General features: G+C 44.2%; 1 protein-coding gene across 10 annotated transcripts; it reads left to right on the plus strand.

Annotated features, from left to right (window-relative positions):
* The first annotated feature begins 113 nt into the window (after positions 1–113).
* Positions 114–20,361, plus strand: OPTN (optineurin). 10 transcript variants are annotated; one of them, XM_030479999.1, is made up of 14 exons: positions 114–377; positions 1,155–1,334; positions 3,119–3,321; positions 5,959–6,117; positions 7,482–7,558; positions 9,661–9,795; positions 10,915–10,996; positions 14,566–14,681; positions 15,335–15,484; positions 16,523–16,616; positions 16,930–17,088; positions 17,783–17,913; positions 18,837–18,916; positions 19,155–19,365. In XM_030479999.1, exons 2-14 carry the CDS (start codon positions 1,169–1,171, stop codon positions 19,274–19,276), a joined length of 1,674 nt encoding a protein of 557 aa, XP_030335859.1. In that variant the 5' UTR covers positions 114–377; positions 1,155–1,168; the 3' UTR covers positions 19,277–19,365. The 10 variants fall into 10 exon arrangements, with proteins under 10 accessions (XP_030335859.1, XP_030335861.1, XP_030335864.1 ...); XM_030480001.1 differs by having other exon boundaries at positions 9,664–9,795; XM_030480004.1 differs by having other exon boundaries at positions 1,155–1,322.
* The last annotated feature ends 4,752 nt before the right edge of the window (positions 20,362–25,113 follow it).

A 25,113-nucleotide genomic window follows, 5' to 3' on the forward strand; every position in this document is an offset into this window, starting at 1 on the left:
CAGCTCTTCTCCACCATACCCTCTAATCTTTCTTCTCCTGTGGAAACACGATTTTACTCCTGATAGTAGCATGCTCCCACAGTACCAAGCACTACACAAGGACCAGCGACCTTGCTTCTCCTTGGAGGGTTCTGCCTCCTCTCCCGCTCCCGTGGGCGGGTGTGAGGGAAGGGAGACGCCGTGTGCCCGGGGGAGGGCGAGTGCCGGGAGGCCGGCACCCTGAGGGAGGAACGCCCGCAGCGGGCCCGGCGGTGCCAGGAAACTCGGGAAGTCCCCGCGGAGGAGGAGGAGGAGGAGGAGGAGGAGGAGGCGGGGACGGGCAGTCAGCTGGGCCGGGCCGCCGCCGCTGCTGCCGCCATGGGCGCGCCGTGACGGGGGTGAGCGGGGAGACGCTCGGTGGGCGGCGGGGGCAGCCCCTCAGGCGGGCGGCTGCTGGTTCCCCTCACGGTCCCGCTATGGGCGGGCTCGCCCGGTGACTCGGCGGATCTGGGGTGGGCCTGAGGGAGGGCGAGCGGGGAGACGCGGCTCCCGGGGGTACACGGGGGACGATGGAGCAGCCGCGACTGGGTAGGGGCGGGCGCCTCAGCTGCCGCCGGTACCGCGGCGGGTGAGCGGTGGTGGAGAAAGGAAAAGGGGCCAAGAAAGCGAAAATGAAAGTTAAAAATGAGCGGAAATCGCATTTCGGCGTCGGGGAGAGGGGGGGCGGCGGCGGCACAGGCCCTCTTAGGGCCGGGGGGGTGTCGGAGCCCGGTCTCCTCAGGGTGCCGGCTCCCGACATACTGCCAGGGTGCGCGTCCAGGGCTGCTGAGGGGAACAGGGGCAGTGGGGGAGATGGGGGTTCTCCTTGTCTCATTCCCAGGGAAAGGAACTCCCGAGGAAGGGTTGGTTAGCCCAGGATCAGTTGCTTTAGTTGTCCTGCCCTTAATGGGTTATGGAGGCTCATGAATACTCTGGTGTTAACGGGGTCAGAGGGATTGGAAGGTGCCTGTGTGTTATGACAAGATGTGTGGCTTGCTTAATAAAATGAAGGACTCATAGAATGGTTTGAGTTGGAAGGGGCTTTAAAGCTCGTCTAATTCCAACCCCCCTGCCACAGGCAGGGACACCTTCTATTGGGCAAGACATTAAGAGTTTTCTCTTTGTAAACCTTATAGTAGATGCTTCAGAGATGTCCAGCAAGTTGAAGAGCCGTCCTGCTGAAAATGGAGAGCATCCCAAGAGAAAAATGGAAAATGGGACAGACAGCGTGGCTGCCCCTGCCCTTAGCACCTACACCCCAGAGGAGATGGTACAACAAATGAAAGAACTAATCACTGAGAACAGTGAGTTAAAAGGTGAAGGTTCATGTGAACTGGTCTTGAAATGCAAAAGCCCTGAGTTTCTTCTGTGGGTGTTATTTTTGTCCTACGAGTATGAATTCTGTGTTCATTTGCCCTTGCTGGGTAACATTTTCTACCTGGGTAGCATTTGCCGTATAAACAACTCTGTAAATGGCAAGGCTAATTGATAGGACACATCAAATTGAATCAGTATGGAAGATTAGGAGAACAGCCCAATGTATGGATGACTGCCTTGCTTTAGAATTATATATATAAGCAGTATAGCACTGTCTATTTTAGGAGGCGAGGAGAAAAATCTCTTGCTATGATACGCTCTTTGCACATCAACCTCTAAAAGCTTTTTTGGTTTGTATTTTAGGACTGTTGGGCAGCTCCATTGCAGACAGACTAATACTTTGCCATAGCTGTGTCAGGAGGGCTGGGTACTGTGCAGTGTCCAGAAAAAGCCTGGGTTAGGATGCTGTCTGAAAGGAGCTGCATCCTTTTGGGCAGAGCAGGCAATTGGAGCAGGCTGACCTGCACTGTGTGTCGTAACAACCGTGAACATTTAGATGTGGCAGCACCTTCTGTACTTCAAAAGGAAGTGGCGGCCATGGCAGGGTCTATCTGGGAGAAAACAATAGGTTTCCTTGAAAATGCCTGATAATTTGAGTCTTTGAGGTGAGAGCGATTTGTTTCCGGATCCCTGGAGTTTAGGTGTCACATAGGAATATTTTTTTTAAATGGATAGACCCCAAGGGATCTGGGAATTTTCTGTGTAAAAGACAGAGATACCTCCCTGTTTATATGGAAGCAAAGCATAAAGTCACATATCTTGTGTATTGTGTTTTTACACTAGTGTTTAAATTCCACCTGAGTCATTTTTGGCCCTGGTCCATGTTTTCTGCCTTAGAGTCCCATGGGTATCTGGCAGGAGAGTTGGTTCTAGAGCTATCTCTGGTATTTTGCTGAAAGGTCCTGTATCGTATGAGATAATGTTTTGGGACTATATTTACAGCTGCTGTAACTCATGCTTTGCAGAATCATTCTCCTGAGCTACGCTTATTTACATAACCTGAAGGATTTCTTGGCAGTGTATAATACGACATTGGGACATAATGGAAGTTAGTGGAAAATACAGTGTATAAGAGATGTTCACATAGCTGGCTTTGAGTTTATTGCCTTAAAAAAAGCAAGTCTGAAATACTTGCATTAACTCTTCCTAAGAATCTTGTAAGCATTTTGCAATACTGACTTTGTTCCCAGCCAGGGAGAACTGACTTTGCTGTAAGTTGCTTGGTATATTTTTTACCTTAACCAAATTTTATCTTAACTAAATGTTCAAGTAGAGCATTGTTGGGCATACTTTGAGACGCTTGATTTGATAGCATCTGTTCCCATGCAGTAATTTACCAGTCTAGGATGTCTGCTATCCCTTCCAAGTCTCAGTAGTTTCAGAATCTCAGTTCAGTGGTTTCATTTGGGTTGATCATATAAATGACCAAGTTTCTCTTGTGAATAATACTACTTCGTTTAGGAATAAGTCAAGAAGGGAGAGAATTCTGGGCTTGTGATTTTAGCAGTGGATTTAATGCTATTTATCATAGTGCTAATAGAATATAAGAAGTTTAATTCTGGTTTGGCATTTAAGGTACACAAGAAGGAGGTTTGCATTTCATACCAAATCATTGCTAACCCATTTGATACTGAGGAATGCTGAGCTCAGTGCAGTGGAAATCTGCTGTTTCATTGACAGAGGATTAATGTGAATCCATGTCTCGTCTCTGGGTATCTTTTAGAAGCCATGAAGTTGCATAACCAAGCTATGAAGGACCGGTATGAGGAGCTTTCCATCTGGCGAGAGAAGCAGAAAGAAGAAAGAGAATTTTTTGAGTTGAAGTTTAAGGAGGCTAAGCAGTGCTTGCTAGCCAAGTGCATTGAAAATGAACAGCTACAGCAACAGCTTCAGAGCTTAAAGGAAAAAGAAGAAGGAGCTGCAATGGTAAATAAGGAATTGGTCGGATTGACACGCTTTTGAATTGAAAGTCTGGAGTGTTCAGGCCCTGCATCACACTGGGAGGTTTGGAGATTTGTTAACGTCTCCACTTTTATCCTGATGCTCTAACAAGAGGTCGTGGCCTGACTTAGCAAGGGAGGCTTCTCAGAGTGTAGTAACAGAAAATTGTGCCACATGTGAGACAATTTACATTTCCATTAACATTTAATAATAATAATTAAAATTCTTGACAGAAGAAATAAGAAACTATCATTTTCCTAACTTTTCATGCTTTATTTTGTTTTCTCTTGGGTACCTCTTGACTTTATCCCTCCTTTTGCCCATTAGATTATCTGTCTGTCATGATTGTTTAATTATATTTGTGTTTCCAGGAAGAACTTTACATTTAAGGAAAAGAAAAAGATAATAATGACCTTCCTTCTATTTTTATTATATTATTCTACTCTGATGAAAGCTCTTTTGCTGGGGTCAGCTTAGAGCTGTACTTCTGCTGCCTCATTTGATTCTGAGCTTTCTCCCTCTGCCTTACCTCTGGCTCTGTAACACGTTATTTCTAATGTTGCAGGTAATTACTTAGTAGCCAGGCAGCATTTTTCTGATAGTACAGAAGATATCTGTGGACAAAGCCTATTAAACCAAAACCTGCTTTGTGTCCCACATGGTCATGCGAAGAGATGTTTAACAAGACGTTTCATGCAGAGGCAAACCAAGGTATCCTGGTATCTGGTACCTTCAAACCCATGTGGTTTCTCTGTTGCTTGATGAAGGATGAGTGTATAAGCCTTTTTCTCAATGCAGGCACTAGTAGATTCTCCTTTCCTCTCCTGACTGCCTGTTTTATGGAACTCTGTAAGAATGTTTTCAGCATGCAACTCAAAATTGGCCAGTAAGTTCAGAAGTTACAAGGAGGAAGAAAGTAATGTATAAATAGTGTGGTTGTGTAAATATTACACAATCTTTACTTCATAGGCTATAAGTTGTGCTTCAGGATTGTCAAGGAAACTCAGAATTTCGTAAATCTGGAATAGGTTTTAAGAGGAAATAGAGGATTTATTCTGCCTTTACCTGTTTTAGAACTTCTTGTGCTTTCAATGCTTAAAGCATGTTACTGACATAGTGATCCGACCTGCTTGAGTAATCCAACATCCAGAAAAGTAAAAATAAATCTCTTTTAATGATCTCATTCCAAGAGCTTCACAGGGTAAACCCTGGTTCTTCTATGATTCTTTGCAGTTTTACCAGCCAGCGGTAACTGTAATTTAAACAGCAACACTTTCAATTCTGATTGTGATTTTTCAGGCTGACAGTGTCATTTAAGCCCAAAATTACTTTCTCTCTTGAGTGCCTTAGTTTCACTTTCTTTTTTATTGTTTAGAAAGAGCATAGAAAACATCCTCCCACAGGAAGACATTTAAAATTAGTCTGATTTCTCTACCTCTGTGTTTTATTGTTAGCTGAGAGAGTCTATAGTCCATTGCTGCCTTTAAGTGACATGTCTGTCTCACTCAAAGTAAATCACAGATATGTTGTGTTGTCTCCCTTAGTGATAAACCATCATTCATAGGAGGTTTTCTCTCAAAACTGTACCTCTGTTAGCCCAGGTTGCTGCAAAGCTCTCTCTTCTTCACTGGAGCTGACTCTCACTGCATCCTCTTACAGCATAAGCACAAAATCAGAGCGAGCAGCAACTGAGGTGGGTAGGGTAGTACTGTGGGATGAGAGACACTGAGAGCAGAGCAAGAGTTTGGAGATTTGGCATGAATGATGGCTTAGAATGTAATTCAGACTCCAGGAATTGTCCAGAATTTACACTGATGATACGTGGTGTAATAAAGGCAGTACAAGGAAGTGGAAGGTTCAGGTTACAAAATGAGGAAGAAATAAACTCACAGGGAAAGTTTCATGATGGGGAGAGGTATTTAAAGGCGGGGGGGGCGGAAATGAGGCTTCCTGGTTATGCAGAGGCTTAAGAGAGAGTCGAGGATTCTGGGGAAAGGGAAGAGGCAGAAGGTGAAGGAGACAGTCATGGTTGGAAGAAGATACTAGGTTTGGGGAGATTCTCTGAGGGACTTTGTGGAAGAGGCTTTGTGGAAGCAATATAAGACTGTGTGGGAAGGTCAGGGAGACAGGGAGAGATTTATATGTGGAGGTGGGATACAGAGAAGCTGTATAGTGGGGAAAGGCTGAAAGTGGGGTGTGTGGAAAAGCTCTCTGCCCACTGGTCTTTTCTCCCTAGAATTTTAGATAGACTTGAGAAAAGAGGAATAAGGATATGGGTGGAAAAATACAGTAACTCTCGACAGTAATTCTGTAGGTTGGCTGAGATCCTATGTGGTAGTGAGAGGCATAAATTTAGCAAAGGTTTACATCCTAATTGTCTGTGCATTCAGAGAACCAGGCCTATGTTTTCCAGAACCATGATGCTCATCATTGGATTAACTTGGTTTCACAGTTCAGACTTCTTGCTGTCTAGTGGGCCAAAACATAGGCATCTGTACGATGGGCTTTTCCAGGCAAACCTAAACAGAGAAGGGATGCTGGACACCCTTGTTATGTTCAGGCTCTGTGCTCCTCGGCTGGTGTTCCCTTTCGGTTGGCTAATGCAGGGTTTGTTTATCCCAGGAGGGCTGCACGGCTCTCGAGAAGGAAGCAACTCAGCTGAAGTCCCAGTTGCAGCGGCTCCAGGCTGAGAAGGCAGATCTGCTGGCTATCATTTCAGAACTGCATATCAAGCTGAACATGGCCTCAGCAGAGGATTCCTTTGTGCAGATTGCAATGAATGTAAGTGAAGGGAGGAAGAAGAACACAGGGAGAGAAACAGAACACACAGAAAGAAACTTGGGTTCCAGCTTGGTCCTCCTTTTTTTGCAGACTTAATCGTCTTCTCATACCTGTCCAAAGGATGAGGAAGTCAGGTCTGAGTCTAATTAGACTGACAAAGTTTACTTAATGGAATTCCACAGTGAGGTGTTTAGCACCCTGTCTTCCTTTAATGGAAAGAGCGAATCTATACCCATGTCAATGAAAAGTCTTTATGCCTGTTTGAGAGGGAACAGGAAACTTCCAGCAACAGCAGTAACACAAGATCCAGACCTGGTGGATTTGGGAGAAGAGTTGCATGGTTGGATTCCATGATCTTAAAGGTCTTTTCCAGCCTATATGATTTTATGGTCTCTTAGATTACCTGGCATGGAGGACTTGTGTCTTACAAGATGTAGTGCTGAAGGACTTGGAGTTTACTTTTTGTCCTTCCGCTTGCATGTACAAAGTAAATTAATTTCATAGATAGCCTAAAATATTCCCTGGAAAAATGAACATGGTCCAGCAGGTGACTTTGGACTAATTAGAAATGTTAAGAGTTTATCTTAATTGGCATTCCTGAGTTTTGTAAAGAGGCAACACCTCTGCACAGAGGGGGGTGTTCTCTTTTGAGAACAGGGCTCCCTTTCTACTGACAGATACGGAGAGATGCAGGCAAACAAAACCAAGGGCAAGATTATTTTTTCTACTGTTCTTGTATCTGAAAAATCTTCGCAGGCAAAATGTGAAAATGTGGGTCTCTGCTGTGCCCGTAACAGCAGATCCCCCTCTGGGAAGTACAAATGCAACAAGAAAGTAAGATTTAATTAAAACTTGTTTGGAGTTGTGGAAGAAAACTTCAGCCTGCAGGAAACCTTCAAGGATGCATTCTCCCTTTTTTTGCTACAAAGATTCTCCTTTGGTCTGCAAAGATCAATGAGTGGGTTTTGTAGTGGGAAAGAAGAGTGGCTCTTTTGGAGGCAAGAGAGTGGGTTTTAGGCTTATATTTAAAGTCGCCTGCAGTGATGCTGGCTGTTGCTGTGTGGTGTCTGATCATCTTTATACGGGAGAGTGGCCACGGAAGTTGCTGAAGAAAGGAAAAAGCCAAATCCCATTGTTGTTTCTCTTCCCTGATCAGTCTGAAGAGATACAGGGAAAGGCATGTGAAGTATTTAAGTTAAGAATTTCCAAACATGAAACTGATGTGGAGGAGTTTTGTGGTTTTATTTCTTTTTATTGCCATGATAGCAGTTTTCCCAGGTTTTTTTTTTCCTTCCTTAACTCAATAAAACAGTGTCCTCCTTAGTCCAAATAGCAAGCTAATAGTGGTTTGGTTTTTTTCCTAGGAAGAAGAAATGAAAAGAACTGCAAAGGAACATCAAGAGAATAGTGATGAAGTGACCAGTAATGTTGCTGTCTACATGTACGTAGGTTCTTGTGGGATGTGTGTGATTCAGACTCCTGCAGTGTGTTTTGTTTGCAATGCAAGGGAACTTTTTTCTATGAGGAATGCACTAGAAAGTCCTTTTTCCCTGCGGCCTTGCATCCCTCCATTGCAGTAGCTCTACCTCCCTACCGTGTCAGGAAGCCTCCCAGCTCTCTGACATTTTTCCTTCCAGTTTTCACTAGCTGACAAGAGGGAGCGTATATTCTGGCTGGTTGGCCAGGCTTTATGTATGTGTTGGCTTGCCAACTTCTCAGGCTTTTAAAAGCCAGACAGGAGGCCAAACAAACAAGGTAAAGATAGAGGCTGCAGGGACTCCCTCCCTCTAGTCATTGGAGACCATCTAATAGAGTATCTGTCCTCTGTCCGATTATAAAGATGTTGGTAAGAATCATTGTTGTCTTTCAGATCTGAACCCGTCCTGTTTCGGTGTGGTTGGTATAAAGTGTATCATGGTGGGGTGGACAGGCAGTGCAAGAACATAGTCCTTATTTTTCAGGTTACTGGGCTTAAGGTACCAGCATTCTGGTTAGGTTACTTCTCAAAATTTGATCTTTACATCACCTCCACGGCACAAGGGACTTTCTTGCCCCTGGCTGAACCCTTGTCCTTCTCATGGACACAGACAGCTGATCCTATTTAACTTTCCATTTTGGATACTGCCCAGTTTAGTAGCTACATGGTTGTGGCTGAACTCTCTTACTTACTTTGTGGCCTTTGCTTTTGGAAGGAAAGGATATAGAAAATGCCAAGGGCATAGCAGGCCAGAAGACTGTGCTCCATGTACAGGTTATCTCTACGTCACTGCAAGGGAGAATGGCCTTTTAGTGTGATGACATAGAAAACTTGTCCCTCAGGGGGTAGTTAAGCTGAAGGTGGTGAGGAGGTGTCATGGCTGAAACTGAGACAGTTGCTGACCACAGACCAGGCTGCAAGTATTAAGCTTGTCCTTAGCAGTGGCTTGTGAGAACATTCTGGTTACGAGAAGACATTCTCTGTGGGACTTGCTTACCTTTTGCTGAGCGTCTGGGCCATATCTACAAGAACAGGGGGTATATGTACCTCTTAAAATATTCCCTGTGTCACCACATGTCTTTGTCCAGCATTGAAACTTTACACTGGTGCTGTTAACAGGTTCAAAGAAATGCGATCCACTCAGGACAGGTTTATTTCTGTAACAGTAGAACCGTGCACTAAAAATCTCCTGATAAAAGTTATTTACTTATAATATCCTGGCTGAACACTGTCTTTGGGGTATTGAATTTTGCTCAGCAAAGATTTCTAGCTGTCAGGAGCACGCAGAAGACTGTGTTTTACTTTATGTTCCCAACTACAAAAGCAAAGTTTTAAACACATGCTGGTTTACAGCAGAGCTTCTGAAGCTTACAAAGTACATAACATGCTGATCTTACCATATAGTTAAGGGATTTTGACCTTCTGTCTAGATGGGCATAAAAATGGAGGGAATGAAATGAAGTATTTTATCATCAGAAAATTAACTTACCTTATTTTGCAGCTAGTTTTGTGTTTCTTTTTTGTTCACTTCTACAGTAGCATGATGCAATTTTGAGAAGAGCTGTAGAATGTGAGGGAGGTGAAACACTGAAAGGATTTTTTCTGAGAAAGAAAGCAATTTCTGATGGCCATTTTTAGCAGAACGTGCTTTCTTTTCCTGGAAAGGAATGAGACAGAGATAAGAAATGTTTCATGTTTCATTGGGGAAAAAAGTGTTATTTTGGGAACAGACAGCAGCACTTTGCAGGAGGGGCTGCGGAGTAGGTCAGAAGAAATGCACTGGGGTTTGTATTGTTTTGACTGCTTTTGTTGGCTTTGCTTAAGTACTAGATTGTTCCCCCAGCTTGAAAGGGACTGTCTGAGCAGGGCACAAAGCCAGGGTTGCATTTGCACACACAGGGACTGTGATTTGCAGTCTTGGTTCTTGGGAATGAGCCCTTCGCTTAGAATGTTGGTTTTCAACACTGTGTGAAATGGTGGCCTCAGATTGGATCCCACAGTTAGGGATAAGGGAGTGTTCTAGTAAAATCATACCTGTTGTTATTTACATCTGGTTTGGTTTAAAGCAGAAGCAAATCTGCAGATGAATCTAAGAATTTGGAGTCTGAGGAGCTAACGGTGAGCCAGCTGCTCTGCTGCCTTAGAAATGAAACTCAGAAGAGGGAAAAACTTGAGAAGGACCTGCAGGATCACAAGGAGAGGTATGAAGTAGGTGCACTGTAACATTTGGAGCTATTTTCTTTCAGGGCTGCTGCAGTTACCAAGCCTGTGGCTGATCCAGAGACAAGGTGAAATGTCAGTGTGACCTCGATGGGGAATTCCCTGAGCACTCAGTAGTAATAGCTTATTTTTGTGGTAGTCCTTAATAGGGATAAACCACAGGTTCTTTTCCATGGGCAAAAGAGTTTCCATGGTTTATTATTATTTCCTATAGCACCACAGATCTAGACAAATTACCAATTTCATCTTGGCTTCAAACTTTCCCCGGGTTATGTCAGAGTGATATGATGACTAGTTGAGGCCATTCTCCCCTCTCACTCCTCCATAGTTACTTGGCTTTGTATGAGTCATCTGCGTGTGGGGCCTTAAGCAAATCACTATGTATAAAACAGGGATTACAGTCCTCTTCGTGATACTGGCAGGCTACATTTAGAAATGTGTGAGCTTGCAAAAGCTCCTTGGAAATGTCTAAAAGAAGCTTAATTCCAAACTTGTCTAAGAGAGAGCTTTTCCAGTGAGACCTGTATGAGGGTCTGTCTCAGCTTAGTTATATTGGTATAAATTGTTATGACTGTTCAGGTGGGGAAAATTGCCCGAGCAGTAGCTTTGCAGAGACAGAGTAAGACTTTATAGTGGACATTATCTACTAGGAAAAGTTGGTATCACAGTAATTGCTTCTACATGGTCTTCCTAGAAGAGGAAATGAGCCACAGCCAAATGGTTCTTAGACATCTCAGCCTCTGAAAATATCTAAGGAAAATAGAGACAATATTAATCACTGGATTTCGTGAACAGACTGACCCATTTCCAAAGAGTTAGTGGGTTTGGACTGTACCAAAAAGGGACCACTGTGGACTGAATGTCACTGCTCTTCACCTCACCTACAGACTTACACTTAAATATACATGCTGGTGTCCTGTGTTCTTCAGGAACCCCCATGATTTTGCAGGCTTTCCTGTATGTCTGTGCATTCAATTCTGCCTCTCGTTTGTGGCTGTGATGTTATAAGAAGTTTCACCTTGCATGAAATCCTCAAATAGCCACAGTCTCACTCTAAATAAAGGCCAAATCTGTGATTATCAGCTCCTTCTGTTTTCCAGACTGTCAAAGCTGGAGAAGGAAAGCAGCAACTGCCTGGAGAGTGGGACACAAACTGAACAGGAAGAGGAGAGTTCAGAGGCTGTAAGTACCTGTCCTCCTGAGCTGAGGTGGAACACCATACAGCTTACTTGTTGAGGCCAACAATCTCAGGGCCTAGATTTCTACTTGCACTCAGGGAGCAAGGGGCAATTACTCTGCAGAGGGTATGGAATTGCATTTTGAACTCTCCAATCCGTATCTCAGAGGTGGTTCCAGACTACACCAGCCACCAAGAAGAGGTGAGATTGGTGGCCAAGAATTGGGGAAGCATGGCATAATTGCAGGTATACCTCACTGTCCTGGCTATGCCCGCTAAACAGAGAGAGATGCTGTTATTTCTAGCTCCAGAAAGTCTTCTAGACTGGGTGAATTCCTCCCTGCTGGGTAGGTCAGCTTTTGGATCAGAATCCAATGACAGCTTACTGCAAAATAGACTTCAGATGTGGAATTTATATCGTACCTGGTTTGGTTTGGGGTTTTTTCATGGTTTTGGTGGGATGTATTACAATGGTGGGGGATAACCATCTTGGATTGAGATGCAATTCCAGGCAAACTCAGTCCTCATGTCTTCAATTAAGGGTTTGGGTGGATGGTGGGGTTGGGATTCAGCTCCAGATTCAGACACCTAAATTCACGTGCCTACAGTTGTAAGCCTGTCTGTGTGAGGGAAGCATGTAAGCCCCCGTAGCAGTGGACATCATTAAGGTTCAGTGTAACTGCATAATACAGGCAACTAAGGTCGTGTGGATGTTCTGAGGTGCTGCATGGGGCCAGTAAATACATTATGGGATCTGCTGGAGACCTTCACCTTTCTGAAGGCCAGGTCAAGTATTTAGGACAAGGCAGGCTTGGTTAAACAAGGCCAGTTTGCAGTCAGGCCAAGAGACAGCCTTTCTGGGGAAAGCAGATGATGTCTCAGTTAATTCTTTCCAGTATTTTTATCTCAACTTTGCCTGAGTTACAGCTTGAGCCAGATGCTCCTCATCCAAGCACTGATATTGAGGTCAGCACAGTGACATGCTTGCGATGACAGTCACTTCCATTTATATGCTGTTGGGTTTCCTCAGAGGGCTCGTGTCAGTGGGGCTCATGTTACCTGGCCCTATTGTAAAATGTAGATGTTCAATGAAACAATGTGGGGGTGCAGCAGGGACCATTTTTGATGGCTCTGCACTTGAAGACATCCTGGGAGAAAGGGAAGAGTTCTTCAAACCTGCTTTGGCTCTGTTTAGAGGAGTGGCTGGGGGAGAAGAGGCTAGAGCAGACAGCAGCTGGACACTAACCTCAGCCAGCTCTTCCAAGAGGAGTCATCTTAAAGCAGCTACTGCTCTGCCTTCCCTGAGGCTGCTGTGAGCTTCCCAGAAGCAGAGATCAAGGAGGCTATGATTTAGGTGTTGCGCCTTTCCTGGGCAGGGTAAGAAATAGGTGTTGGAGAGAGACAGGCTATACTGTGGGATGGGATTTTTTGAATCAGGGTAGCCTTTTCAGCGAGGCTGCCACACTTGCTTCCCAGAAGCGTGGATCAATTATGTTCCAAGTAAGTAAAATACCTTGAATTATGATGGCTTTCACCAGAGACCAAGAATTCACAGTCCAGCTTTATCAGAAGTCAGACTCTTGCCAGTGATACATGGTTTCATTTGTTGAGACGTTTTCTGTTAAAGGAATTTCTACTGATGTCTAGTTTTCTGCAACTTGAAATGTCATCAGCTTACAAAAATCAGTACCTTCATCTGTGAGTGTGATTACGTTAGTTGGATTGCTGCATGCAGCCATGATGGTAGAACAATCTGCTTCTGAGATAGGAAAAGCTTAGTGCAATGTGCTGTGTGAGTGTTCACCCGTTATGTTCAGAGGCTGGTGACTGATATTAGTTTGGGCAGCTTGTGGAAGGTGTCCTCAACAACAACATCTGTCAGTAGATGGCTGTGATCCGGACTTCTGCTCTGAGATGAAAGCTGGACGTCATCATGGATGAACAACTTCTATTGCTTCAGTTGCTGGGGAAGTGATGGACTTTCCCTGTTAGAAAACTGGAGCTTTCCTTCAAGGAAACAGGACAGCAGCATGCTCTTGACACACCAGGGATCTTTCTAGCCACAGCCAACCAGCTTATTCCCAAGCTGAACTGCAGACTTTCCATGCATTTGATAAGACATTATCAATGAAGATTACAATGCTAAGGACAACTGAAGTGATGCTAGTGTGATGCTGAGAGTGAGAAGTTTCTTTAGGAAAGCTCAGGGTATATCTCCAGAAGCTCCAAACCAGCAGCAGTCAAAGGTTTCACACCTTCTGCAGTGTGGGGCTATATTTTAAGAATTAAAACTGTGAGGTGTTCTTCGAGCCTTGGGTTAGAGGAGAATCCAGCTTCTGTTTCTTTCTTCCCCTTGTTTTCTGCCTGTCTTCAGGATCCTTCAGTAACATTCCTGTGGTCTGAAGGCCAAATGAAAAGGCCAGAAACTCACAACAAAACTGATTACAATTTTACTAGAAATCATCTCCTTTGTTTGCAAACTTGAATTTGAATGCATGGCAATGGAATTACCATTTAGGGTTGTATTTTTTCCTTCAAAACATCAAGAACTGAAGTCTTCCAGACCTAGGGTTCTCATTTGTGTGGTGTGGGAGAGGCTGGTTTGCGTCGGGAGAGCGCCAGTTGGCTGGATGGGTTTCATGTGTAATCTAAATTACAATGCATAAAACCTTCTGTGTTCTCTGCTTTCTGCCCGAAACAAGAATGGAGGAAACTGGAATGGAAAGGATAATACCAGTATATAACTGGGAGGAGAAAGTCTAAGCTTTGAGTCTGCCTCATTTGCTTCTCTACTTCCAAACTGCTGCTTCTGCTCTACAACTGTTGTCACAGCTCTTTCTAAAGAGCACACTGATGCAGCAGCCTACCTAGGGATAGATCTTTTAGGTTTCTTTGAAGGACAGCAACTGTTGCTCAGAGGAGTGGCAGTAATCACAAAGCCTCTCTGCTTTTCTCATGTGTTTTAAATTGTCAACTCTTGAGAAAGAAAATGTAGATGATGGTAGAGGGACTCTTCATCAGGAACTGTAGCGATAGGACAAGGGCTGATGGGTTCAAGCTGAAACAGGGGAAGTTCAGGTTAGATATAAGGAAGAAGTTCTTTGCTGTGAGGGTGGTGAGGCTCTGGAATGGGCTGCCCAGAGAAGTGGTAAATGCTCCATCCCTGGCAGTGTTCAAGGCCAGGTTGGACAGAGCCTTGGGTGACATGGTCTAGTGTGAGGTGTCCCTGCCCATGGCAGGGGGGTTGGAACTGGATGACCTTAAGGTCCTTTCCAATCCAAACCATTCCATGATTCTATGTGTTTCCCATCTGCATGAGGTGTATTCTAGCCAATGTTAAAAAGTCAGTGCTAGTGTTGTCTTTGAAACTGTTAAGTCAAAATGGGGTTCTGCCATTTTTAGGAATAACTGCTAATTGTGAAGCCTTGTGGACTTGTTATTATCCAGTGTAATGGTGCACACTGACTTCTGCTCTTTCCTCTAGAGAAAGAACGCTATTCCTGCTTAGATCTCTTAGCCTGCAGCTTTGCTATCTGGAATGGTCCATATGTAATTTTCCTTTTTTCTCTAAAAGGTTGGCAGTGAAGTAGAAGCTCTGAATTTGCAAGTTTGTGCTCTGTTTAAAGAGCTTCAGGAAGCCCATGAGAAGTTAAAAGAAGCAGAATTGATTCAGAAGAAGCTTCAAGAAAAGTAAGGTTCAGAAGGTTCTGCTGTGACACCTGGTATATATTTGTATGACAACTCCCAGCTTGGGAAACTCACCAGCCCTACAAATACCAACTGAAATATCTGTTTCATAGAAATGCTGTAAAAGATTGCTCCTTCTTTGTAAGTAGAGTTGAAAGGAATACAGTATTTGTCAGAAAGTCTGAGCTGCCAACCTAGTTCTACAAATAGAACCCCAGTGCCTTGAATGTTAAGATTTGGGTTTTAAACTTTCCTGATATAAAGGGAAATCTTTCCTGTTTTCTGCTTCACATAATCAATCCCTGTTCTAGTCTCAGGGGAAGAAGCTGAAGGACCTCATTATGACCCTTTCCACATGAACTGTCTGTGCTTTTGAAGCCCAGTTGTGTAGGTTATAACAAGTGGTTACAAGACCCTCACTTTCATGGCTTAGTTTTCTGTCAAATTCCAGTTCTTTGAGATTCATAATAGTAAGAAAGTATTAGTTTCAATAGCTTTGGTTTTTGATGGTTGTGTAGATTAATTTTTGTCTTTCCTTGTTCTTCATCAAAATAAGCCTTTAAAGTGAACCACACAAAGATTCTTACAATATGCCTGGCGTGGCAAATCCCTCAGGAAAAGGTGAACAGGAGAGATGAACCTTTTTTCCTTTTCAGGTGCCAAGTACTGGAAAGAAAGAGCTCGGCTGCTGCAGCAGAATTGGAGGAGAAGCATCAGCTAATATACACCGTCAAGAAGCTGGAACTTCAGGTGGAGAGCATGCAGGCAGAGGTCAAGCTGGAACAAGCCAAGACACATGAGGAGAAGTGAGTATGACTTGGTTTTATATTCCAGGGAGGTGGTGTCAGTGAGGAAGGGGAAGTCCAAGGGAAACTGGCCAAAGGGGAATTGAATCTGAAATACTAGTTTTGTGTTCTGCACCCTTTGAAACCATGTTATATTTGTAGAATCTGAACTAGAAACCTGTGTTCGCCTCAGTGTCTGTGTCACTTTGAATCTGGAGTCTCCACATTAGGCCCCAGCTGTATTCTTTCACCTACTGAACCCTCACTTAGGAAAATTTGAGCTGTAAGCTCTGACTTCTGTCTTCCTCTTGTCCTAAAGTCAAAGGAGGAATAGGGTCAGGTATAACATACAAGTAGAGGAAGCAGAAAAGTGACATAAGCTGTCCTGCTGACTCGCAGGGGTAAATGCATCCACATGTTTGAGGGCAGGGACAAGTCAGGTGGTGACAGGGATGGGAAAGTGACATACATGAAGAGGTCTGCAGCCCCTACAATGTGTTTTTAGCTAGGAGAAGTAAGTGTGCAGTCAAGCTGAGCTGAAGAGACTCGCTCTTTGCTCTGGCTCCCTGCTCCCTTTCCTATGCAGTCTGTTTAAGGAGTGTGAAACTGTCAGTCCAAGCTGCACAGAGAGGCTGAACTTCCTGAAGGACCCATCTTCAGCTGCTCATTATCTTTGGAGTCTGTGTCTGGTTCTTCTCCTGATGAATTCTCCTTCACTTGAAGTCTCTGAGTCAAGACTTGGATGTCTTCCTAAGAAAGGTGTTACATTTTGAACAGCATTTGTGAGCTCGATAAAAATACTGGTGTGATGGATTCTTCAATATGAAATGCAGATGATCAGTAAGGACGTTTCTTTGGACTTAGTCCATGGATAGAGCAGCACACAGCTCGCTGGAAGAGGGATGTTGAGACACGGAGCATGATTTTTCTCTCATCAGAAATGCAGATTGAGTTGCAAGGAGCTGGTGGTGGCTTTTTTCCTAAATTCGAACAGATTGTTTAGATTTCAAAGAGTTTTGAAGTGTTTCAAACTTTCACCTCTCTTCTTGTCTTCAACAGGGTAAGGTACAGCAGCTTGCAGGATGCATATAGCAAAGTCCTTCCTGAACTCACTGAGGCAATGAGAACAATCGATCAGATGAAACTCAAAGAGGTAAACTCATCACAAGAAGAAATCAGAATTAACTAGGGGGGAGCAGGTAGGGATGGGAGGATGTATCTGGGAACAAATTTGGGCAGTGGGAAACTCCTTTAGGGAGTTCTTTTAACTTGATACAACGTAGTTTGAAAACTCAGACCTAATCTTTAAAATGAAATATTGATCACTCCTGCTGTCTTAGTCCAACTTCCTTTGATGTCCAAAGTTGGAAGCTTTTCCAAGGGCAGGAGGATTAAGAAGCAAACTTCCACTTCAAGCCGGGTTGTATTCTGAGTTCGTCTCATAATCAGAGTTCTTTTCCTTGCAGCTGGACAGAGTGGATAAAGTGGTGGTGGAGCAACTAACTGCAAAGGTGGAGTTGGCAGAACAAGCCCTTGCTGCAAAGCAGCTCCAGATAGATGAAATGAAGCAGATAATTGCTAAGCAAGAGGAAGACCTTGAAACCATGGCTGTGCTCCGTGCTCAGGTATCCCTCAGCACTTCTGCAGGAATTGGGTAGTTCCCCCACCCAATATTCAGGAACCAGAAGGAGATATTTAATGGCCCACTCTGGAATACTGAATACTTCTCAATTCTGAAGCATGATTCCCTTACTCGGCCTGCCTTGCAAATCCCTGCAGAGCCTGTTCCACCATACCCTACAGTTCTGTAGGAGGAACTGTGTATGCTGGAGTCTGGCACAACAAACAAAAGTTGCAAATAGATGGGTGTTTAAAACCACAGTCTTAAGAATCACTGCATATGTTTTAGGGATGGTTTTCCTCAAACCAGTGTGTATAAACAGTGACTAAAAAGGGTCTGCCTAACCTTTAAAGCACAAAACTGGCATCTTGGCCCGGTTCCACTGCCTGTGCCACAGATTTGTCTTGTTATGGGTCAAGTCACCTCCTCACTGCTTGTCTGTGCCGCATTTCTGGCTCTGTACAGCAGAGGGCAATAGCACTGTCCCAGATAAGACACATGAGGTATGTTATCCAGAATCCACTGAGTCTTCCTCACCTTGTAAGTAGTGCAGATCTTCACTTTGCAGAGTGTAAATGCTGTAGGAGTGTTTTGAGTAGATGCAGGCTATGATACAGATCTGCTATTTTGACATACCATCTATGACTGTGGTTCATCCAAGTTACAAGTCCTCAGCAGGGTTTTGTTTTTCTGATCAGATGGAGGTTTATTGTTCTGATTTCCATGCTGAGAGGGCAGCAAGAGAGAAGATCCATGAGGAGAAGGAGCAGTTGGCTGTCCAGTTGGCGTACCTGCTGAAAGAGCAGCAAAACCTTGAAGATCTTAGCCGGTGAGAACAGATTTTGGCTGAGCTGCCTTTGGACTTGTCTTGTTGAGTCCAAACAAGAAGAGTTTGGACTGTTGTTGCTAGCATCTCAGTAGAATGGCAAACAACTTCACAGACATTTATTTCTTGGTTAATTTGAATTTTAAAATTGCCTGAGTTCTCATTTTAGTTTTGTGATAGAATCTCTGAAAGGTGTGTTGGTTCTTACTTGGGTGCTTTAGCAAGTTTTCACTTGGGATGATTCACGCTTGGTAAATTCTCCCTGCTGGTTTCATGTGAGTTTCTTTGGGGTCTGGCCTCAGTTTTAGTGGTGAATCTGCAGCTAAGTTTGCTGCATGTGTGCCAGGGATAGCTGCTGCTTCTCCAGGTGGCAGTGGTGAGTACCCATAGTTTCCAGTACTGTGATACCCTGGAATTGCACCATTTTAGCACTCTTAAGCTGCAAAAGAGACAAAAGGAAACATAACCATTTGTCCTCCATTCATTTGTGGAAGCCATGGGTACAAGAGTGCCCAGAATCTGAAGAATCAAGTTACATTTCACATAAACTGTACGCTGAACCCTTTTTCTGGTATAACTTGCTTTTCTACTTTAATCAAATGTGCAGTTTGCCCTGAAGAGCTGAGTCCTTGGAGGTTTCCAGAGGAGCAAGCCCCAGATCGCTGGGTGTGTAGCTGCCCAAATCCTGGTGGTATCAGTTGCATGACCCTGATCTCAGCAGGATCCTGGCACAATCTCACAAAGCAGCAGCGTTTCTAGGTTCTGTTTCTGAGCAGCAGTTGTGAACTAAATGCAGGACCAGTTGACATGATTTACTTGGAAATCCTTTGATTTATTTTGAATCCTTTCACCTTTTCTGGGGACAAAGGGAAGATACCTTTTGCCGAGTCTTTTTTCAGAGCCTCTGACTTACTGATTCTCCACAGAAACTCTTTGGCGGAGATGCAGAGTCGTCACGGAGCCAGGGCACCGGATCGGGAGCACTCACCTCGCCTTGTCCAAAGAGGTACCACAAGCATTCTCCAGCTCACGGGGCCAGGCCCTGCTGTGTGCAGTTTAAAACAGCTTTGCTTGGCTGCAAGCAGCTCCCCAGCTCCCCTGTGGCTATTCTGGCAAGTGGGTAGCTGGGAAGAGCATGATTCTCTGGTTGCTAGGAGCAAGCCAGACCTCTTTCAACCACTCCACAAAAAGAGTGGAAAACTCAAGTAATATAACAGGGAATCACTTATCTGCTCTGCTTGCAGGAACTGCTAGTCAAGACTGGCCAGAGCAACGGAATATTTCAATATATTCATGTCCCAAATGTGAAGAAATTCTACCTGATCTGGACACGCTGCAGATTCATGTTATGGACTGCATTAACTGAGTGATGCCCTCCAATTCTTCATCTTCTGGAATTTCACCTGCCAGATACATCCTGCTCGAATAAAGCTCAACTCTACATCCCACGAAGGAGGTTTTCAGGGTTTTTCTCATGAATTCAATGGGAAAGGGTAAAATTCCTACCCTGCTCTTTACTCACTAATCTTGTTTTAATCTGCTTTAGGAAAAGAATTTTTATAGGTTAACATGGATGTGTTAAAGCAGTGTGTCTGCTGCTATGAAATCTTTAAGGAACATTCCCCTGATGTGCTCTGCTCTCACGGCTATCCTGCAGAATGGGGCTGAATCACTGAAGTTAGAAGAGAGAGGATAGAGTTGCTGAGCAATTAAAAGAACTGTGAGGCTGTAAATACTTCACCTCTCCTATACTATGTATCACGAAACTAATACGTTTAAAAAGCTGGTAGAGAAGCTTTTGGCAAAATGGAGTAGTGCTGCGTTCCTTGAGCATTTGAAATGAACCCCACTCTTTCTCCAGATGGCAGGTTTACTGCTGCCCTTGTGACCATACTAATCATAGAATCCCAGACTGGTTTGGGCTGGAAGGGACCTTAAAGCTCATCCAGTTCCAACCCCCTGCCACGGGCAGGGACACCTTCCACTAGAGCAGGTTGCTCCAAGCCCCTGTGTCCAACCTGGCCTTGAACACTGCCAGGGATGGGGCAGCCACAGCTTCTCTGGGCACCCTGTGCCAGCACCTCACCAACCACCTAGTGAAGAGTTTTTTCCTAATATCTTCTCTAACTCTCCCCTCTTTCAGCTGATGTTAATCTGATGTTAAATTTCTGATGGTTTATGTAACTTCTTGCTTTAGCCAGATGTGGGTAAGGTTTAAAACAGATCATTTATGTCTGATATATGTAGCTCCAGGTGTACCTAAGTCACTTGGTTTTATAGAACTGTTCATTTTTAAGGTGTTGTCTTGATTTTTCTTTCTTATAACAATAATTCATTTGCACCTGTACAGTATTGTGCTCGAAAGCGCTGAGATGGATGTAACCTTATTTAATAAGAGAAGTATAATGGATTTTCACATCTCAAAATAAATCTATTGCAAGTATAAAATTATCTATGCCTGTGAATACTTTGGAGGCTGAAAGAGGACTACAAATACCTATGGCTCAAAGCTTGTGTAGAAAGAACTATAATGTGTTAGTTCTGTTCTTACCATCCCTGGTGTTTTTATCATACCAAAACCCAGTTATTAACTTGCCATTGCATAAGGGAGGAAAATACACAACTCTTTAACAAATATGAACCAGCATGAACGGTAGGAAACAACTGGAGCAAACTGCTGGGATCAATGCAAATGAGAAGTTTCATCTCTTGTGAACAGCCGACGTTTGCACTGCTGGGAACTGGCAGAGAGGGGAAGTAAAAGATGCAGGAAAACCTTCACTGAGATGGGTCTCTTTATGGCATCATCCTCCTGCTGAAGAAAGCGGTGGTCCCTTGGGCACTGCCCAACTGGAAGGAAGCCTCCACATGGTTCTGGACTGATCTGACAACCTTGAGGTAGGGAAAGATCTTTATTTTTTAACTCCTCAGTTCACAACTTGATTTCTGGAAGCAAACATGCCAGCACTCATTACAACCCAGTAGTTACACCTGTGCCAGCTTGCTCTGCACTAGGTCTGTTAGGCTCAGCGAGGGGCAGCAGCAAGGTTTGCTTGTGCCCAGTCTGCTTCATTCTGGTTGCCAGAATTGAGCTGGGTGTTCAGAATGAGCAGGGTGGGATGATCACACAACCTCAAGATGGAAGTTCAATTTATTACTTCTTGGCTCACCCTTCTGTTTCAAAGCTCACGTTATAACAAGCCTGAATGTTTCCTGAGTTGACGTTTTGCACACAAGTCTCAGAGGTGTTGGGTTGCCTGAATCCTTCTTCATGTACAGGCAATGTGGTCTGTAGAAATGGAACACTTAGAAGATAAAATGCAAGAGAAACTGTATTTATAACACAGCCCCTGTACTTGAGGAGGTTTATAGGGCAAAACTATAACAAAATGCAACTGTAATTAGTTTTTGCTTTTACAGTTGTAATGGCTTTAACAAAAGATGGAGTGCTCTGATCCCAAAAACCTTACCCTAACCATTGGGTGTGCTTCTCTGAGGGACTCGGTGGTTAAGAAGTTGTTCAGAATAAAGGCAAGCAAGCAGGAATTTGTGTCTCTGGATTTCAGGTAACTGCATATTCCTAATGCAGAAAGAACTGAGCAGAAGGGAAAAGGTGAGGGAAATGTCTCATGTGGAGATGGTCACCTAAAACCTCATTGAAGGACTGCGTGGACCATGAGCTTCCCACAGAACTAGCGTGAGTGAAAGCGTACGACCAACAGCAGCTGGTCCATGGCCTTTACTAGTGACTTATTTCAGAGGCCTTGCACTTCCATAAATGCTGGATTCCAATTTTAAGAGAGATTAGCTAAAAGAAGTATGAATTTTTGTCATTGTTTGTCCTCTCTCCACTGTGCTCACAGGGTATATGTGTAGATCCTAGTGCCTGGTGAGGAGAAGGCATATTCAGGCACCTGGAAGAGGGGTTCTGCTTTGAGGGTGGCTGTTCTAGCATAACAGGGTACATGGAAAACTCCAATGAGCCTCAGCTTCAGACCATTATCAAGGAAAAGAAGTGAAGCCATGGCACAAAGCCCAAGCATTACTGCTGTTAGTGATGGCTAATGCAGAGCAGCGTGGCATTCCAGGTACAGGGGCAGGAATGCTTTTCTTCCAAACAAAGGTGGGGATCAGGCTGATCATCATCCTTCTGTACTCTGAAGTTCTGAACATTAAAAGATGGTACAACCTGTGAGAGAGATGCTTGTGCAGTGAAATGTAGAGATATATATAGCTTATGTCATCTTGTGATGTTGAGCTAAGGAGAATGGAACAGCTTTGGAGGAGAAAGCCTTTAGGGATGTTGGATACCACAACTGAATGGGCAGAGTTACAGCAGGTATTTTGTACTTGTAGATGACAAATTGTCCTGTCAACCTACTTCCATAAATAATTGCTTCTCCAATTTGTGGTGTGGATGAAGATCCAAATCACGCAGGAGAAAGCACACTGAGCAGATCAATAGTGGAATTAGAAATACCTTGGGTGACTCAGTATTTTACTCAAAATTATTGCTTCAAACCTGAAATGGAAACTATTCTAGAGCTGATTAATTCAAAATTAATTCAAGACAAATCAATAGTGTCAGGCTTATGTTTCACTCTCAGCAGGTGAACATTCTTAAAATATACACAAGAAAAATACCTGTAGATGTTTCTTGGGGCAAAGAAAATCTTCCTTCAGTGTGTTTTTCATGCTGTGAATTCTCAGCTACCAATACCAGGAGAAACAATCCCTTTTTTTTCTCTTTATAATTAAAGCAAAGAGTTGTTTTGTTTTGCTGGGCATCACTGTTGTTCCAATTACCTCTTGCAGACTCTGGATTCTTGTTTTCTGTAAGCTGTAGCTCATGTTCTCGCACAGCTTCATCCATAATTTCAGGTAATGCAAGAGCTGACTGAAATCTGTTGTGAAGAGGAATTCATCAGCTTGGTTGCAACCTTCATCAATCACAAGTACTCCCAGCAGATGCAATCTCTTATTGGCTTTTAATTGGTTCCCTGCAACAGTAGGATTTATGGGCTTTTTTCCCTGAATCCAATTTTATTACAGGAGCTTTGTGATGGTTATGGATACTGCAATGATCAAAATCTGATGGAAACACTACTAGGCCAAAATCAAACTAATAGAATGATAATAAAGCAGATTTCATCTGAGGACCATTAACTTTAATGAAAATACAGAAAATCGATGTGAAAGGCCAAGGGAGGAATTCCTTCTGCATGTCCATTTTAAGAGGCTTCAGAAAGAGGGGGAGCCTCAGCACAGTAATACTACTGGGCATTAGCTGAAGCAGGTCTTCACAGAAAGGTAAGATACTACATCTGATAGTGCAAATCAGGAGGGACAAGGAACTGCAAAGAATAAAACCAGAAACCTCTTCATGCAACAGGGAGGATTATTTTCCTGCTGTTGTCATCCTGAACTGCAGTCCAGAGGGCAGATGAGCTATCGTGACAGGCGGCCATGGCCAGCAGATGCTCTTTAGCACATGTTCAAGAGTACATCCCCTTTGTTTTCTCTTAAATGAAAGGTAAGATCAAATGTATTTGTGTTTTAACGTACTAAATACTACATGTCCATGAAATAGTACCTGTCCATATATCTCTATTTTTAACAAAAGACATCTTTAAGGTCCTATCCATCCAAAACCATTCTGTGATTCTACAGTTCTTGGTGTAGGAGTGTGTCCCATGATCGTGACTCAGTGTGGAACAGGAGCCAAAAGCATTTTATTCCACTTCAGATTTAAAATCCAGACTGGGAAGGGGCCAGAACAGTGCTGTGGGGTGGGCTTGAGACTGGTGAGCAGCAAAGTATCACTGGCTTTGCAAACTTCAAGTCACAGGAGTGCACAAGCCATCATTACTCCAGTTAGATAGAGAGTAGGAGGACTTGGTGATGCTCTGTGATTAACCTGGGTCTCACTGGCAATTATCAGCCAGAGGGAGGGAAATCACAGCATCCTGATGCCTGCCCACAGTTCTGCACCCATGCCAAGGTGGATAAAAAGTGTTTTCCCACTTCCATCATGGGTGAGCAGCAATACAGAGAAGCATCCAGAATGAGTTAGTCCAGCATGCCTGGGCTAGGCATGTGGTTTTGGGGTGAAAACCCAAAACCAAGAGAGTCTAACATGACACGCTCTGGACAGCTCGGTTGACAACTGTTCAGCAGAGCATTTATCTCTTAGTTGTTTCCTGCCATCTGCTGGAACTCCTTCTTGATTCCTTCAGCTCCCACAGAATTTCTGTCCTTAATTTCTCTTTCCTAACCCAAACGGGTACTGTTGCCCTTTGGATACCAAAGACATCCCATCTTTCTCTGTGTACTGTCTTGCAGGGTGGGTTTAGTGCAAAAGCCTTGGGATCTGAGCTCAAACCCTTCTGGTTTGGGAGTAATTTCTGCATATAACTGATGCACAGAGAAAGGAATTAGAGCAACAAGCTTGTATATATTCAGATGTATTATTTTTCACAGAATCATAGTTGCTTATACCAAAGAAATACTGAACCAGGCTACACAATCCTGCCAGTTGCAGATGGACTTGGCAGTCCTGGGTTGGACTTGATGATCTTAAAGGTCTTTTCAAATCTAGTTGATTCTATGACAATACCTGGGTTTGAATTTGCTGGATTAACTCAAGTACAGAGACTATGTAGATTCTTTACTAAAGGAAGCTCTTCCCTGTGAGGGTGCTGAGGCGCTGGCACAGGGTGCCCAGAGAAGCTGTGGCTGCCCCATCCCTGGCAGTGTTCAAGGCCAGGTTGGACACAGGGGCTTGGAGCAACCTGCTCTAGTGGAAGGTGTCCCTGCCCGTGCAGGGGTTTGGAGCTGGATGAGCTTTAAGGTCCCTTCCAACAGAAATCAGTCTGTGATTCTATGGCTATACCTGGTCAGCTATGTGGAGAACTGACCAGATGCAGGCAGTTCTCAGCCAGAGCAGCCTCACCCAGCACTGTATAGACACACACCTCACGCCATGGGGCTATCCCAGGGGACAGTCCATGGCACCTCACACCGCCCCACCGAGGTGTCCAACAGTGCCCTGACACCGCCACCTCACAGCGGCACAGCGCCGAACCCCACCTGCCACCACCACCTCCCCCTTTGCCCGCCCACAACCAAGATGGCGCCGGGCGGCTCCCCGCTGCCAGCACCAGCGCTGGCGCTCACGCCGCGGCCGCGCCTGCGCGGGGCGGA

The sequence above is a fragment of the Strigops habroptila genome, chromosome 3 (assembly GCF_004027225.2).
Source record: "Strigops habroptila isolate Jane chromosome 3, bStrHab1.2.pri, whole genome shotgun sequence".
Taxonomy (NCBI): Eukaryota; Metazoa; Chordata; class Aves; order Psittaciformes; family Psittacidae; genus Strigops; species Strigops habroptila.

Bases quoted from the DNA above. Each gene is read 5' to 3' on its own strand.
- OPTN (XM_030479994.1), top strand. The intron at 3,322-5,958 runs GTAAATAAGGAA...TGTTTATCCCAG, and splicing joins AAGAAGAAGGAGCTGCAATG to GAGGGCTGCACGGCTCTCGA. The intron at 9,796-10,914 runs GTATGAAGTAGG...TCTGTTTTCCAG, and splicing joins CTGCAGGATCACAAGGAGAG to ACTGTCAAAGCTGGAGAAGG.